At 37.4% G+C, this 17,997-nt stretch overlaps 1 protein-coding gene across 11 annotated transcripts in view; it reads right to left on the reverse strand.

Moving 5' to 3' along the window:
- Window positions 1–17,997, reverse strand: part of LOC133526851 (protein AF-10-like) — a 96,843-nt gene that overhangs the window by 66,664 nt on the left and 12,182 nt on the right. For all 11 annotated transcript variants that reach the window (XM_061863755.1, XM_061863738.1, XM_061863731.1 and 8 more), the window contains 7 exons: window positions 17,706–17,787; window positions 13,626–13,754; window positions 11,853–12,003; window positions 10,974–11,145; window positions 10,537–10,632; window positions 8,844–8,959; window positions 6,570–6,648 (listed from right to left, as the gene is read on the reverse strand). In XM_061863755.1, coding sequence (XP_061719739.1) covers window positions 6,570–6,648; window positions 8,844–8,959; window positions 10,537–10,632; window positions 10,974–11,145; window positions 11,853–12,003; window positions 13,626–13,754; window positions 17,706–17,787 — 825 coding nt within the window. The remainder of the gene's footprint in view (window positions 1–6,569; window positions 6,649–8,843; window positions 8,960–10,536; window positions 10,633–10,973; window positions 11,146–11,852; window positions 12,004–13,625; window positions 13,755–17,705; window positions 17,788–17,997) is intronic.

Raw genomic sequence — 17,997 nt, forward strand, 5'->3', positions numbered from 1 at the left:
CAAAAATTCAAAGTTGAGATTGCCAAATGTGGGTTTGAATTATTGCCCCACCCACCCTATTCACCCGATTTAGCACCATCGGACTTTCATCTGTTATTTAATTTTCAAGCAACGCCGAGGTCCAAACTGAGGTGGATGCCTATTTTGAAGGTCTCGAGGAAAGCTTCTTCAAAAGTGGTGTAAAGGCTCTGGAATCCAGATGGAACAAGTGCATTCAACTCGACGGGGACTATGTAGAAAAATAAAAATAAATTAAAAAACCTCTGTTTTGTTTTTAATATTCAGGCCACAAATTTTTCAATCCACCCTCGTAGTACGATGAATTTTATCGACATATCACCCCCCATACCTATGTTTTTTTCTCAACCATTTTAAAAATGCACATTTTCAAAGTTTTATGGTGCCACCGCCTCTTTTATGAACTTTAAAGGGTTTATCTCGGAAACTATTAGGTCTACAGAGACAAATAGACATCTAGTCTCGTATTGTAGCAAATTTAGTCTACTTTAAAAACGCCCGAGAAGGTAATATCAAAAACTAGTCCCTTAAGGTTATAGTCGCGGAAATCTAAAACAAAAACCGACATTTTCGCGGTTTTTTCGTTTTTTGACAAAGTTGCGTTCGACGCTCGAGTCAGAAACTCAGATTATTCATTGAGCCAATATCATAACCAAGTCTGGGAAAAATCAGAACTACGACATTTGACGCAAACGAACCCCATTACAAAATCGACCAAAGTTACTGGATTATAACACTAACTGTTTAACATGCGTTATAGCAGCCAAAACAGCAACTGTGGACGTTAAAGCTGTAAATGGATCTCTTAATAGAAGACAATGGTATTAGAGGTATCCCACTCTTGTTGCTAAGCGATTATCTTCGAAATCGCAAACAAAGGGTTAGAGTGGGGAAATACGTAAGTGACGAGTGTGACGTAGACTACGGAGTTCCTCAAGGAAGTGTCCTAGGCCCCACGCTCTTTCTTATATATATTAACCAACTATGCAACATGCCCGTTGACAAGGGCTCCATCTTTGCGTATGCTGACGATACAGCTGTTGTATTCTATGGAGATAGTTGGGAGGAAGTACGTACTTCGGCGGACAACGGCCTATCTAAAATTGCCCGCTGGCTGCAGGAAAACCTGATAACCTTAAATATGCTAAAAACCAAGTAAATTTGCTTCACGATGACTGCCGGTACACAGCCTGACACTTCGTTCAAGATCAGGATTTATAACTGTACTGACAAAAATCAATCAAAATGCGCCTGCCCAGTCATCGAGAAAGTTGAATGTGTTAAATATTTAGGAGTAATGATTGACCAGAGACTGACATGGTATATGCAAACTGAACTGATGATATCCCGAATTCGGAAACTTATATGGCCGTTTAAGCATTTAAGACACGTTGCCATAACTAAACTACTAAAACAAATTTATATTTCCCTCGCACAATCCGTCCTCTCCTACTGTATCTCTGTCTGGGGTGGTGCCACTAAAACTCAATTCCTGCAATTGGAAAGAGCTCAGCGAGCTCAGCAAGGCATGTTTTTCAAGCCCTTTAGATTTCCCACCAGTGACTTATATGAGTTATGTGGCCTATTATCGGTCAGAAAATTATATATCCTAAATGTTATTCTACGAAGACATAAAGACACTTGTTTTTCTCCCGAGTCTACAAACTTGAGGAGAAAAAAAGTCAACGTAATTCCTCTACTAACAACAAAGACCGCTCTGTAGTTTTTGATATCCAGCAGCGCCATCTACAGTATTTGTTATAATATGGAACTGTGATGTTCCAACTATGTTTTTGATATGAATTGCTGTCATGTCATTCTGTCACACAATAAATTACTCTTCGGTTAACATGCACGTATTATAATTATAGGTTATGGGCCCAGAACTCAGTGGGAAGCTCAGCATCAAATAGTAAGCATCTAGCTTTCTCACACACCACACGATTCTGGCGTTCGCACAATCCATTTTGTTCAGGCGAATAAGGGTTTGTTGACGCTGACTGGGGCAGTAATGTTCTTGATAGGAGGTCCTATTCAGGATTTTGTTTCACTTTGTCTGGGAGTGTAGTTTCATGGTGCAGTAAGAAGCAGAATAGTGTGTCCTTGAGCAGTTGTGAGTCAGAATATATTAGTATATCTGAATGTATTAAAGAAGCTATGTATTTAAGGTCATTGTACCATGAAATTACAAATAAGATGTCATTAATTACAATTTACAATGACAACCAAAGTGCCCTGAAGTTATTGGCCAACCCTGTGTTTCACAATAGATCTAAACACGTTGACATACGTTACCACTTTAGTAGAGATATTATTGCCAAAGGTATGGTAGAAACAAAATACTTAGCAACAGCTGAGATGCCAGCTGACTTATTAACAAAGAGTCTAGGATTTGTCAAGCACTTTAGATTTCTTGAAAAGTTAGGACTTGTACCTAAGTAGTAGGTATGTTTAGTTTTGTTTAATGCTGATGATGCTGATGGCTATGCTTAGATATAGTGGGGGTGTAGTTTTTGATATCCAGCAGCGCCATCTACAGTATTTGTTTAAATATGGAACTGTGATGTTCCAAATATGTTTTTGATATGAATTGCTGTCATGTCATTCTGTCACACAATAAATAGTCTTCGGTTAACATGCACGTATTTTAATTATACGCTCTTGCAAAAAGGCAATATCTCACACAATCAGCAAGATTATACAATAGTACTAATAAAGTCATTAACATTTATCCCACGACCTACAGAGAATGTAAAAAGAAAATTCTAGACTGGATCAAAACAAAAACCTATACTGAAATAGAAAACTTCCTCGTAAATTGAATCTCCTAAATTTTACCTCTTGTAGTTTTGTTAGTAATGTAATCTGCCTCAGTTTAAATATAGCTGCCCTTTCTCTTTCTTCTCACAATGGAGGAGCGGTGTCTCTTGACACAGGTAATTTTATACTTAAAAAGAGGCACCCACCTGATTTTTGTAAAATAACTTGTGCTACTGAATAAATCTTTTTTTTTTTAATAGTAGTTTATGTGACTGCTACATAATAAAATTATGTACAGTTACATACACTATTTTATCTACACACATATTATAAACTTTCTATGATATATTTACTAACCCAAATTACCGCGGTGTGGTGGCGTCACCGAAGTATCTTTATCGAGTCATTTTACACGCACTTTTTGCAATAGTTACTTTAAAAACAACAAAACATATTCATATTATACTTAAAACTAATTAAAAGATTAACTGTACGTCAAATGGCGGTAAATGAAAAAAAAAACACGCATGTCAAGCATTCGTTTTTTTAATTCACAGACAATCTAGAGTCGGAGGCCTATTTCCGTATCATTCGATACAAACTAACATGCGAGATATGTCAAAATTGTAGCAATTGACATTTCATTTCGAACAAAAAGGTCAGAATAGAGGTCAAATCGAATTGCTTTATTTTCCGAGATGTTCCAAATTTGAATGTATAACCACATTGATTTTGATGCAGTTATGAAGCAATTACAACATCATCACAGATAAGAAATTTGTTGTAACAAACCAGTATCGTAATGTTGGCCATTATTTACGGATTTTGGAGGCATCATAGAGGGTTTATAATATGTGTGTAGATAGTCTTTTAAGTCACCAGAGCCTGTAAGCTAAAAATATACAGCCGTTCTATGTCTTTAGGTGATCAAATAGGTGCTTAGTATAGCCTAATTGTTTGTCGAGTAATATGTGTACGTCATGTATAGTCAAACAAAATGTCAGTACCGGCCATGTCAACGACCAAATTCATTGGTTAATGAAACGCTACTCAATTCTGTATGCTTTTTCAGGTGTACACTTTATCGTATTAAAATACTTTTTCTTTAAATTTTGGGAATCTTTGAATGAATTTTAAATAGAGGTGGATTGTCAAAGAAAACTTTGTAGCCACAGTAAATGTACTGCCATCTTTCGACACAGGATTAAAACACTTAGAAAAAATTTGTTAATTATCAAAAAGTTGTGCCATATAATAGATCAAAGGCCAAAGGTAATTGCGGCATCGATTCGAGCGATGGCGCCACAACTTTTAGCCGATGCCCGGTAAGATGGCGCCACTTTTTGATATTTAATAAAACTATTTTCCTACTCCTCTACTGTTATCTGTCATTTATGCATTCATTAACACGAATATAAGAACATACATAAAAGATTTCAAGAAAAGTCTATATTGTCTATTCCTCATAAAAGCTCTTGTGCTTTTATAAGCTATAATGTTACTGCGATTAATGGCTACCAACCTAACAAACCCAAAACGAATACAGTTTTAAACTAAGTGCATTGATGCCAACTTACAAAATATTCATTTGGTTGCATAGTAAAAATAATTACTTCATAAGTCAGAAACACGCATGTGACACCCGTAATTATAGCAACACCCATAGACTACGAAGACCGCTTAGCGTTGCTTGTTAGTCTCCGTAGGCTACGGTGGCCAAAATTGAGAAAAAACTGTCCAAAGAATTAATTTAGCAAGTAGCAAGTACCAGGGCCTCATGAGTTACGAGGAGGTGTCGCCGACCGGCCGGCCGCGGCCCGGGGCGGGCCGCGGCCGGCCGTATTCCTTTACAATGTTCGCCTACGCCTTCGGCTCCGGCTCACATTGTAACTCACGCCACTCGCCTTTTTTGACCCTTCTTATACAACTGTTGCATAAAATACTATAAATGTACTAATTAATAATAAGGATCACAGTCAAAAGGCGTTCTAGGATTTACTGTGGCTACAAAATTTTCTTTGACAATGCACCTCTATTTCAAATTCTCTTTGACGATAGTTACAATTATACACAAACATTCAGTGACGAAGGTTACACATTAAACGTCAAGAAACAATAAGGAAGTTTCATCTATTAACATTAAATTATGAAAGTATGTTATGTATATTGTTTTTATCATAAGAATACGAGTTTAATACTATTTGGTAATACAAAGATAATTATTTTGAATGTCACGTGACCGCAAACGCCGACCGCCATTTTTGTCTCATGAGTGACGTTACTGTAGCAGAAACAAGTGTTCAATTTGCACAAAATTTGACATTTCAGTTTTTGTATTGCTATAATATTATGACGCTATAAGGTTACAAGAATGTCGGTTGCCATTTTGGCGAGATCATTTACCGTTTAAATTTTAAACAATTATTCTTCGCACAAAGCGATGTTATTTCCATGAAATAAAAACACCAGTTGGCTATCGAAGCCTTGGAGGATTCAACTGGAGACGCGTTGTCTGTAATTTTCTGTACAAAAAGTATGCCGATTTTTGCGGAGGAAGGGTACGTCAAATGTATGGGTATGAGCTCTTAAAGACGACTCCAATTGGGTACTTGACACATGTTAAATATTATAACAAAATTTAGTTAAATGGTTAGAAAATGAGCCAGTCATTATAAAAAAGTGGAATTTAAAAAAATATATTGTGATTATAAAAAAATACAAGGCACCGAATTCTCAAAAAAAAAAAATTATTTTTCTTTCTAAAATAGAAACTAAAATGGTACCATTCGACTTACATTTTATTGAAAAATAAATTGTATGACAACTATACACATAAACGCAATATTTCAGGGTCAAAATGGCAATTTCCTTGATCTTCCATACATTTAGGACAGATTTATATGATGTGACGTCACATCACCTTATCATTTTGTTAGCGGCGTTTCAATCGTCGAGTGCGAACGTCAGACTTTAACTCTCATTTCTGATCTTTGTGTTGCTTAAATGCCATGAGTCCTATATAGACATTTGATCCTCAGGAAAATCAAGATCGTTCGACATTATTTACAAAAAACAGTCAAGTAGCCAATTGTTAAATCCTCCAAGATCGAAGCTATACGAACATTTATAAATGTTTGAAAAAAAAAGTAGCCTATTGAGAGTTTGGGGAGTACGGGAGACATTTATTATCGATGGACAATACAAGTTGGAGAATTACGAATAACATCGAAAATTTAATTATAATTCATTATCATGCGTATTTGTACGTACAGCAAAAAGGTTAAATACTAATATAAAACTATTCATTTTATAAGTAGCACAATAAACTGAATCTTTTTGAAGATTATCTGATGTAAATTGAAGGATAGTACTTGTGAAAAAGATTGGAGTACATAAATCTCCAGCCTATATAATGTCGGGGTTATGGCTATATGCAAAACAATGGTGACTAGCTTGCTAGGCTTGTGGGCATATCAGTTTTAATCACATAAGGTGAATTCATATGTCACTGTTTCTCCGGATATATGGATGTCGAAGGGGTCTGTTCCCACTAGTTCTACTGGTTGAATAAATGTTTCTTCCATTAGTTCTCAATAGAACACACAGATCAAACTAAGTAGAACTCGTAAGACTCTTACATTCACCAGTTTAGCGATGTCTTTGATAGAACTAGTAGCCAATAATCCCAGTAGTTCCACCAATACAAATTGCTGAAGAACGAGTAGTGGGGATAGAGCGTACAAAGCTTAGACGAAGTACGAAAATTATACTAGCAAAACATTGTGACTGACCTGTGGATGGGAAGGGGACCTTATGTGGGTCGCCACCGGGTTCGCGCCGCTGGGGCCAGGCATGGGGCTGGGTAAATGTCTGCAATTTACGATTTACTCGTATTAATTTAGTATTCCCTATAATTAAAATTAACTGTCGGTATTGCATTATAATTTGTATAAGTATTCATTGTAGTGTAACACAGAAATCTACAAAGGTAATACAAAATTAACAACTGTCTTCAATAGTCAACAGCATTGTTCATACGTTACCAAGCGTATTTAACCTTTTCGCCGCCAAGGAAATACAAGCAATGTGACACCCCCACGCCACGCAGATGTTGCCACTTGGTGAGAAACTACACGGTTGCCAAAATACCTATCGATAAGTCAAATATAGCTACTTATTATCAATATGAAAATATAAATAAATATAAAAGTCGCCGTTCCTACTGGGTTATTCCCACTAGTTACCACCAAGTTGTTACCAGTGGTAACTATAATAAATAAATATTATAGAACATTATTACACAAATTGACTAAGGCTTGTGTTGTAGGTACCTAGACAACGATATACACCGTGTTTTTATTGAATTGCGTTAACTCCGGGGTTTCGGTAAGTACGTTTAAGGAAACTAAATGGCACAGTTAATTTTCAAAAAAAAAATTTTTTTTTGTTTTTTTTTTACAATTTTTATATTTATAAAAAGTAACTAAATGTTGCATATAGCGTTGTTGTAACATGGGCATTACATTTAACTCAACCAAACAATTGAAAACTGTGATATATCAATGTCATTTCTAACATCGATCGTCCGAGATAGTACGTACGTTTAGTAGCAAATGTATGTACTCGCACTAAACACTAATCAATAAGTAAACAGGCCCTAAGGCAAGTGTACACGCTCGTAAGGGCCTTATAATATAAAAATTTATGATTGATTATCTCCGAAATGGAGTTAATTAGAATATCGGTGTCTTTGAGAAAATTACTTAATTTAAGCTCAGGAATGCACCCTCGAAATTAACGCAAATCAAAAAAAACACGGTGTATATAATATATTATAATTATAATTACTTAAATACATAGAAACACCCATGACTCAGAAACAAATATACGTGTTCATCACACAAATATATGCTCTTACCAGGATTCGAACCCGGGACCATCAGCTTCATAGGCAGGGTCACTACCCACTAGGCCAGACCGGTCGTTAAAACTACTGGGATTTTTTTTCCCACCTTTTACCAGTGGTAACTACTGGGAAAAAAAGTCCCAGTAGTTACCACCAAATCGAGTTGGTGTTAACTAGTGGGAATGACCCTTCCTACTCGCGCCCACAGCGTCAAGGACAACTATATGTTATGGCGGACGCTGTCAAAGTAACCTTCACACTTTAAAGTAAGGTATACATTAGCTACCTTGCGCCCCGGAGCTTGGCGTTTGAGTGATGTTTGTGTTTATGACATAAAGCGTTCAAAAGGTAAATGTATCTAGAATGCTATTTAATAATTACTTTGCAAGGAAGACAAGTAATTGACTTATTCAAGCATGAATTATGACAAAGTTGCCAATACTGCAACTAAATGCGTGCCACAACACTAAGAACTTGAAATGCAGCGTATACTTACGTACGAAAGCTTTATGTTCGGGGCTATTCTAGTGGGGGCTGGGATAAAACACAATAATATCAGTCGATGGTATATAATAATCAATATGTATTGCAAAGCATTCAAACTTCATACATGTTAATAGACGATAGCGGTGCTAATGGGTCTATATTTCCTTAAAATTTGATTCTCAGTATGAAGTTTTATTGCAACATTTTTATAAAGAATACTGCCTTTAAATTCTATATTAAAAATATTACGTTTCATCGAATATCACAAGCTTAATCTTTTTGGTTACAACACTAGTGAACTGCATTTCGAGTGTTTGGCGTGTCAATACTAACAAACACAGTTTATTCTTGTAAGTGAATTTATTTATCGTAAAACAAATGTTTTCGGTGGTTATGAGAAAGTATGAATACACAGTTTGTTTAATACCTGCAGAATGCGTTAAGATCCAAAATTCTCCATCAAAATAACTGATTATGGCAATAATATTTAATGTACTGTTTAACTTCTTATGCAATTGCTGGCAGGTGCGTGGCAACATCGATGAACTTGAGTTCGAGTTACTGGCGGCGAAAGGGTTAACTAGTGTTGATTTGTTCTATATTTTAATTACATTTAAATATTCTATCTAAAACACAGAACATTTATAATGGGAGGTTATTGTGGAGTAGATACCTGGGGCTCGGCTGCGCAGCGGGACTGTGCGCGGGCGGCGGCGGCGGCGGCGGCGGCGCGGCGCTCACGCTCGAAAAGTGGGACACGCCCAAGTTCTCCGCGGCTTCCGTCTTAGCCTAGCAAAAACATTTTAAATATCTATATTTGTAAGCTAACATCAGTCCACCTTATAGCTAATTGTTTTCCATTCTTCAAATTATCTATTTCCGTACCAAATTTTACATTTGATTACGATCTACACTACACTTTCATTCAAACTATCGCCAGCTATAGCGGAGAAGCCTTGGAATAATAACAGCTAAAATCTTACATGTACAAAATTTCGGCAGCCATGAAAACGACCCATTTATCCCTTCCCCCTTTATACCCCCAATCTTCCTAATAAACCTTACCTAGACCAATCCTCCCAACCCCCCTTCCCGTCTTGATCCTCTTATCCATATCCCCCCTTTCCTGGAGAAGACAACCTCGAACCCAAAAACCCTAATCCAAGGTGTGACTCATCGTGCCGATGGATGCATGGCTGAGAGGGAGCTCAGTCGCGAACGATAGGCCTCGGGTACCAGGCGAAACCCGTTGTATATAGCCTTGTCTACGCAAGCGGGGCTCTGCGTGGAATGAACCTTTTATATCCCTAGCTACTCGTGGGAACTGAATGGCAACAATGACTAATAAAAATCGAAATAAAAAAAAACAAATAATAAACAAACGACCTCCTTAGATGAGACGGCACATGCAAATCACTAAGGAGGGCGGAACAGATACCTACCGTAACCCCAGTCCAGGTGGCTGAACCGGAGACGAAGGAGCCTTCGACAGCTGGGCCCTCTAAAGACAAACCGATGACAGCTGAGAGTGGGACACCTGTTGAACCCTCGAAGCAGGTCATAGATCCCGGCTGGGAGATCAGGTGCAAACCAAGAGGGATGCCTGCCCAGACCGAAGTAGATGCACCACTGCGGAAGAAGCTTTCGCAGAGGAAGAGGCAGCGGCTCCAAAAGCGAAGAGAAACAGATAGCCGCTCCTCTGAGAACAAGCAGGAGGTTGACGCCCCGAAGGGACAGGGCGTGGGAGCGACGAGCACTGCAAAACAAACCCAGGCAAAGAAACCAGAAGGGAAAGGCAAGAGGGCACGCCTGGATGAAACCATATCCCCCAGAGGCGACCATAAAAACCAACGAACTGACGCCTCTTCGGGGACAAAGGAACCACCCTCCACCTATGGGGTGGCAGCAGCGGCAGATCTGACGGTGGCGATCACCATCGACCGCACGGGCAGACTGACGCAGCAAGACGCTGCAGAGGTACATAGTAACGTTTCAAATCATTAAACATTTTTATGCAGCGATAACTTTTTTCACACAAAGATTTGGGATTACCTGCCATAGTAAAAGTTTTAGAACTTTGAAAAAGCTATCCAGTGACATATCGCTTGTCCTTATTGGTCAATTAGCCAATCTGACCACCCTCCTTTCCACATATTTGCCTATCAATAAGTAATTGAGTAATGTTGATTATAAATTACAAAGTAATCTTAATTGCAAGTAGTTGTACCTACATGTAATCCAAATTGTAGTTAAAATTAAACAAGTAATTGAATACGCCCAACCTGGTTTGGAGTGAGGGTGGATACATGACAGACCAATCGCACAACCGTTAAACCTTGAGTATAGCTATAAAGTGAATTTCATACCTTCTTGATAATTTTCTCTGCGTTGTCCATTTGCACGTCGTTAGACAGCTGCCCTTCCCACATACTGCTGCAACTTTGTGAGTTCATGTCCGTCACCTGTTCATACAAATTGTGAATTTGTACGGATTATAAAATGACATCTCATTAAAGAAAATAAGGAAAGTGTAGCAATCATTGAGCAGGTAGCGGTGCAAGCACATTAATCACAGCTCAGTTCACGGAAGATTGCAACTTTTAATTTTACTGGAAGTCTTATTCAACTTCTATTATTAGAAAGGGGATTCTACTTGTGTAACAAGTTACAAGCTTTCCTGAAAAGAGCTCCAGGTCATGTCAATCCTAAATCGACCTATATAGGTAAAAGCATCAGCAGTCTGGCGGTTGGTTTTTATAGCTTCGGAATCGGTCGTCGTTGTGGAATAAGCGTGTAAAATCACCGCAGTGGGAGGCGGCGTGGGCGCGTAGTCAAGCGGCGTGGGCGTGCCGGCCGCGGTCACCGCCTTGCGCTTCTTGGTCTGCTTCGTGTCCGCGGTGTCCGTGTTCGTGATCACGGACTCCTGGTATAGGGGCTTGGCGGGCGCCTGCCCCGCGGGCGTGCTCGACGACAAACTGAGGAGAACAAGACGCGTACTTACTACAAAGGTTTGTATGAAGGGTTCCGAAGCTAAACACTGGCTAAGCCACCATCAACTCCAGCCTATAGCATTCAACCTATATGAGCATTGAGATATATAGCGGGAACAGAACGGGAGGTTTATTCTCGAATGAGTTTATCGTTAGCGATGGACATGTGATACTCAGGATTATGCAAATGTTTTTTTGTGTTAAATAGTACGTCAGTACTATTATAGAAGAGATACTTGTAACTGAGGACAAATTTTCTCCATATTGTATCTTAGTTTTAAATAGGAATGGCTGGATTTAGCCGTGGCAGGAGGAGCGAATACATTCTTACGTTGTAAATTCATGGAATTCGTTTCACTCGCATGAATTTCTTGACACATACGGATATGAAAGAGTGAGTTGATATTGCTTTTGGGACATTTCATGAGCTGTCCCGTTCAAACGCACTTTATTTGGTATATTACATATATATTTTCAACGTTTTAAGTCAACGAATATTTTACTGAACATTTTTCACATCCATTGGGACTGAAAAAAAAATCTCCTATACCTGCAAATCTTTAGAATGTTCGCGTTTGTACTGGACCATGGTAGACACAATTTCTTGGTATACTCCTTTTACCAATACTTTTATATGAAGTACAATAAACTGCTGTCATAACGACCCATCGGATGACACCTTACCAAATTACCTGGGAGGAGTTGCTGTTATAGCTGGCAAAGGGACCGAGGTAGCAGACGCGACGGAGCTGATCACCCCGACTGCTTCCATAGACTTGGAACTGGGGGAGGATGCCGGCAAACTCGCTTTTGGGGTGCTGCCGGGAGTAGATCCACCAGGTGCTACAAAAACGTAAAATATGCGCGTTTTATCTGAAACGTGGTAAGCACCTAGCACTCGAATCTTTTAGCTAAAAGAGCCGCGTTTCAGCACTCGCTCTAAACTGAAGCTCTAGGTGAAGAATGTAGTTTATGGCTCGACATTCGGCTCAGCTATTCAACATGAAATATACAATGCCTATTTGAACATTACACAGTTAAAATCGTAGTTTTTTGTTTTGGCACTGCTGTAAACAGTTATAAATTCACTTCTCTGCTTAAAGCGCAAACTAAACTACCTTCTACTATGCTCTGTTTTTATTAATTAGTCACTAAAATGACATTTCGATTACCTCTGCCTGGTGTTGTACTAAAATGGCAAATGGAATTAGCAGTCTGTTTCCTAAAGCCCGACCAGAAATATATGATCATTGTCAAGAGGGCGCTGTTATTCTCATGTATAGAGTGACTGTCCAGTTTCGTATGAAAAATGTAGTTCCCATGAAATTCCGCAATATGGCGCGTGATCATATATTATATTACTGGTCAGGCTTTACCTAGATTGGCCAATTATAATTATATAATAACTTTACCAAATGAGGCCAGTGGCATATGTATGGAGGAGGCAACAGGGGCCTCCGGGGCTTGTGCTTAAGCGTCTTGGTCAAATTGAAGCCCAGTGACATTTTGCCCGCTTTGTCGCCCTAAAATCTGAGGGCCTACCGCGAACCACGTTCCACGTGTTTGCCTCTCTGTCGCACTTGTAAATTCGTACGTAAGTGTGACAGAGAGGCAACACGTCAAACATGGTTCGCGGTAGGCCCTCTGGTTTTTAGTTCCGTGGAATTCTGACGTTTCATGTACTGCCAGGCAAAAAATAGTCCTTAAATTACAAGACAAAATAAAATATTGTAAAAATGTTTTGATTTATGCGTGTATGGACTATAAGGAAACATGGCGATGTATAAAAATGTCTACTTTTAAAACATAAATTTGTCCGATTATTAGAAAGACAATATATCAAAACGTTCAAGTCTAGTCAAGTCGAAATATAAAAATGACTATTATCAAAGTATAAAAATGTCTACAATCATAGTATTGTATCATCTATCGATCATGTTTGTATACATCGTCATATTCTATTTTAGTCTATTATCGCAACATATTTATATTTCGTCTTATATACACATGGACATTTTTATACTTTGTCAAAATTATACAGCGACGAAATTATTCCAGTGGACATTTGTATACATCGCCATATTTCATTATAGTCCATACACGTATAAATCAATGTTTTGACATAATTATGTTTACACACACAATCATAATAATACTTTATTCGTGAAAACAAATATAGTTTAATTTTAAAGTGCACTATTTGGACATAAGAAAATATCAGGTATTTTCCTGGGGTAGGTATCATGATGATGACTTTCATATATTCCATATATTCATATATCCTTTGAACTAAAATTATATTCCGTTCCCTGAGACGTCAAATTATGACAGCTGTAAGAATTCCACGGATCTAAAAATTAGTTTATAGTTACGTCACAACATCTGGGATATAAAAACATCGATTAAGATACTTCAACGAACCGTATCAGTGTGGTATCAGTTAAGTGTAGGGGTGCAATAGTTACGTTTGTTAGCGGGAGGAGGGGCGTCGGAGGCTGGGTGCTGCGGTGACGGCGCCGGCGTGCTGGCCTTGCTGCCCGAGCCGCCTTCCGTCGCTGAAGATCCACGGCGCGACGGCGATGGCTTCTTCTTGTCTGCGACATACACTGTTTAATTAACTTTTTTACATGGAAAAGGGCTTTTCCTTCCCTGCTAGGAGGGACCAATGTTGCACTTTTTTACCGGCTAGGAGAGATCAAAGTGATAATTTTCTAGGACACTTTCTTTTTTGTGCACAGTTTTTTTTTTAACATCATTTCCTCATAGGTGATGTGTAAAGCAGTATGTATCACATGGTAGCAAAATTATTTTCACATTGGGTGTTAACACTTGAATCCCTCACTACATTCGGGATTCTATTTTATAATCTTTCGCTTCGTTTAGGATTCAATGCATGCTCTCGCCTTACATATATCATTTTGCTCCCTTGACACAATCTACTATTCATTATGACAAACAACTGTCGGTCAAAACTATCATCAAGTAGGCAGTGCAAGATTTTTTTCACATCTCTTCGGAAATGGGCTTTCTTCCCTGCTAGAAGGGATCAGTGGGAATTTTCTGTTCAAGGATATTTTATTGCCAGGCTAAAATTTTAACACCATGAAATATGAAATCAGTTTTTTTTAATAATCGATTACGTGCATAGTATGTATAATATTATTGTATAGTATTCTTCTAACTTAAATAATATTTTGTCATATTGTAGAAAAACAATGCAAGCATTTTTTTAAATATGCTTGCATTGTTTTTCTACAATATGACAAAATAATTAATTATTATTTCGAGCGAGTACGTTAATTAATACAATACAAATACTCTTTATTGCACACCTCAATACAGAAACAATAAAATTTTTTTTTTTTATACTACGTCGGTGGCAAACAAGCATACGGCCCGCCTGATCGTAATCAGTCTCCGTAGCCTATGTACGCCTGCCGACCCTAAACCCGCCCCCCCTCGTTGAGCTCTGGCAACCTTACTGACCGGCAGGAACACAACACTATGAGTAGGGTCTAGTGTTATTTGACTGCGGTTTTCTGTAAAGTGGAGGTACTTCCCCAGTTGGGCTCTGCTCTAGATCTGGAATGACATCCACTGGCTGTGCCCTACCACATAAAGCGAGATGAAATTCACAATGCCGATACCTCTCTTAAATACAGCACATTAAGAAGAGGTAAACAATAGGCGGTCTTCTCGCTAAAAAGCGATCTCTTCCAGACAACCTTTAGGTAGCGGAATTAAATAAATTTATGTCATGTCAATAGGTGTTCCAGATGCAATAAAAGAAGTCTAGCACAGAATAAACACAAAACAAAGCAATATATCATATACAAATGTAAATAAAAAAAGATATGTAAATACATATACATACATATATTAAAATACATATCATTTTAATAAAAGTAAATGCCAGCTATAAGTATGGAAAAGGAAGCAGATAAAAGTATTACGGAGCAGATAAAAAGAGAAGTTTAATGAGTCTCTTGAAAGAATTGGGACATTGAGCGCGCCTTAAGTCTATAGGCAGAGAATTCCATAGTCGGAGAGCTTGAAAAGTGAAAGAATTATTATAAAATTTAGAAGAGGATGATGGTACAGAAAGAAGCAAGTTCTGGGAGCACCTAGCAGAACGGAGGTAGCTGAAACGATTCTTGAGATAGCGGGGAGTTGCGGGGTTCAAAAGAATGGAATACAGAAGGGACAAAACGTGAGAGTTACGACGTAAGCGAATAGGGAGCCACTTGAGCTACGAACGGAAGTGAGAGACATGGTCATATTTGCGTAACACAAATATAGACCGTATGCAAATATTTTGGATACGCTCAAGCTTATTAAGTTGCTCATCAGTGAGATCGAGATAAGCAACGTCAGCGTAATCCAGAATAGAGTGGTGAACAGTTTGTGCCAGAGCAATTTTGGTAGAAATGGGAAGGAAGTTCCGTAATTTCCTGAGTGAGCTAACTGCCACGAACATCTTCGAGATTGTACAAAAGTTTTACAAAAGCATAATTAAGCGGGTCTGGTATTGTGTATACATTTGTAAACAGGTACTCAGGTAAAATTAAGAACTTTACATTATAATAATGGATGTGATATCTGTTTCCTAGTGGTAAATTTACTGCCATAAAAGTTTTAATCATGTGTCAAAGATGGCAACAGCATTACGTGGCTACAAAGTATTCTTTGAGATTCCACCTCTATTTCAAATTATCTTTGCTTTTGGTTCAAGAGCTAATTTGTTATCACAAAAATCTACACAAATAACTCTTTTTTTTAATTATTTAAAATAATTAATTAAAACAATAATATTAATATATGGTGATTTCAATTTTATAACTATAAATAAATTTATTTGGTAAATATACTAAAAACTAAACTACAAAACTTAAAACCTAGATCTAAAAATAAATAAAATATTTCAAAGTTTATTATTTAAGCTAAAAAATTAAATTCTCTATCCAAAATATATTTTTTTTTAAAAAGCTCAATATTCTCACAAAGAGCGTTTGCGTTTTGTTTTAATATTGTATTTTTTTAATTGAACCTAAGTGTCTTAGTGCAATACTTAAAGAACTTATGCCACGAAACTTTGTTTCTTGGGGTTAGATACTCGTAATTAAATTGAGAATTATATTTCTCCATAAAAAAAGCATAATAGGTTAGGTGCTAGCATAAGCATAATAAAAGCATTGGTTCAAGAATACGTTACTCAATGTGAAATATGATATTATTTATATCTAGAGCTGAAATTTCTTAGTGCCAAGTTTAGTATGTCTTGAATAAAGAATTAATATTCTTAAACCAACATGATTTTCGTCATTCGTTGAAAATGTATTGTCGTTCTTCTCTTCTTCCCCGCGTTGTCCCGGCATTTTGCCACGGCTCACGGAGCCTGGGTTCCGCTTGAAAACTAATCCCGAGAATTGGCGTAGGCCCTAGTTTTTACGAAAGCGACTTCCATCTGACCTTTCAACCAAGAGGGTAAACTAGAGAGGCCTTATTGGGATTAGCCCGGTTTCCTCACAATGTTTTCCTTCACCGAAAAGAGACTGGTAAATATTAAATGATACTTCGTACATAAGTTCCAAGTTAATTGGTACGAGCCGGGGTTTGAACCCGCGACCTCCGGATTGCAAGTCACACGCTCTTACCGCTAGGCCACCAACGCTTTTGTCCTCTTCATCAAATATACTGATATTATTTTATGTAAAAGTCTCAAACCAAAGTTTTGGTGCTGTTTCTTTAATTGAAAACATCAAACCAAGAATTAATAGCTCTTGTGTAAAAACTTAAGTCTCAAAGGAAAATTTTGGTGCTTCTTCTTTGAAATAGCTTTGGCTCTTGACTGTATAAACATCAAACCAAGAATTAATTGCTCTTGCCTAAAAACTTAAGTCTCAAAGGAAAATTTGGGTGCTTCTTCTTTGGAATTGGGTAATATTTTTGGTTTGAGGAAGAGATACTCGAGATAACCGTTTTTTAAGAGCGTGCTATATCTCTTGCTAAGACGTATTTTATTGCGGCGAATAATTAATATCTTAAATCACTACCATTTTATCTATGTGTAAAGATAAAACTAAATAATTTTAATTCTCCTTTAAAAAATTATGATGTTTTTAACTACTACTACTACGGACTAAGCTATTTATTATTTTCTTTGCATTAAGCATTTGCATTATTAAGCATTGTCTTTTTTGGACTAACAGCTTCTTAAGCTTGAATCCTTTTAATTTTAGAATATTCCGGAAATGCTCACTTGAAAGAAATAATACATTTAAGTTAGGGACAAAACCTTTATTTTTGCACAAATAAATAAAACTTCCAATATTTTCCCAAATATTCGTTGCATAACTCTCTTGTACGGGAAAGCATAGAACTCAATATTTTATGTACACATTGGACATCCAATGATTTTATATTTTCAATAACTTGGAAACGAATACTTCTAATACAATTATCAGCTTTGATTGCAGATCCTAATAAAGATAAACGTAATTACCTGTATTAATGTAATTGTAAGTAATTCATAAAACGATACTTACCTGTAGGCTGAGGAGTGTTTGTGGGCGTCTTCGATGAATTAGGAGTGTTCTTTCCCGAGACACCACCTGATTTTCGACCAGGCTAAAAAAAATAAGCGACGGCATTACTGTAGGTATTACATAGGGAAAACAATAAATGACTTATTATATTATTAGGTATTGTAATATTACGTCACTGAAATATTCATTTTAATAATATTTTTTTATTATTGTGGTGTTGCGGTCCTTTTGAGTGCCACGTTTTAATAATATCATTATCATCGCAATTAACACAACGCTATTCAAATTTAGA

The sequence above is a fragment of the Cydia pomonella genome, chromosome 1, assembly GCF_033807575.1.
Source record: "Cydia pomonella isolate Wapato2018A chromosome 1, ilCydPomo1, whole genome shotgun sequence".
Classification (NCBI taxonomy): Eukaryota; Metazoa; Arthropoda; class Insecta; order Lepidoptera; family Tortricidae; genus Cydia; species Cydia pomonella.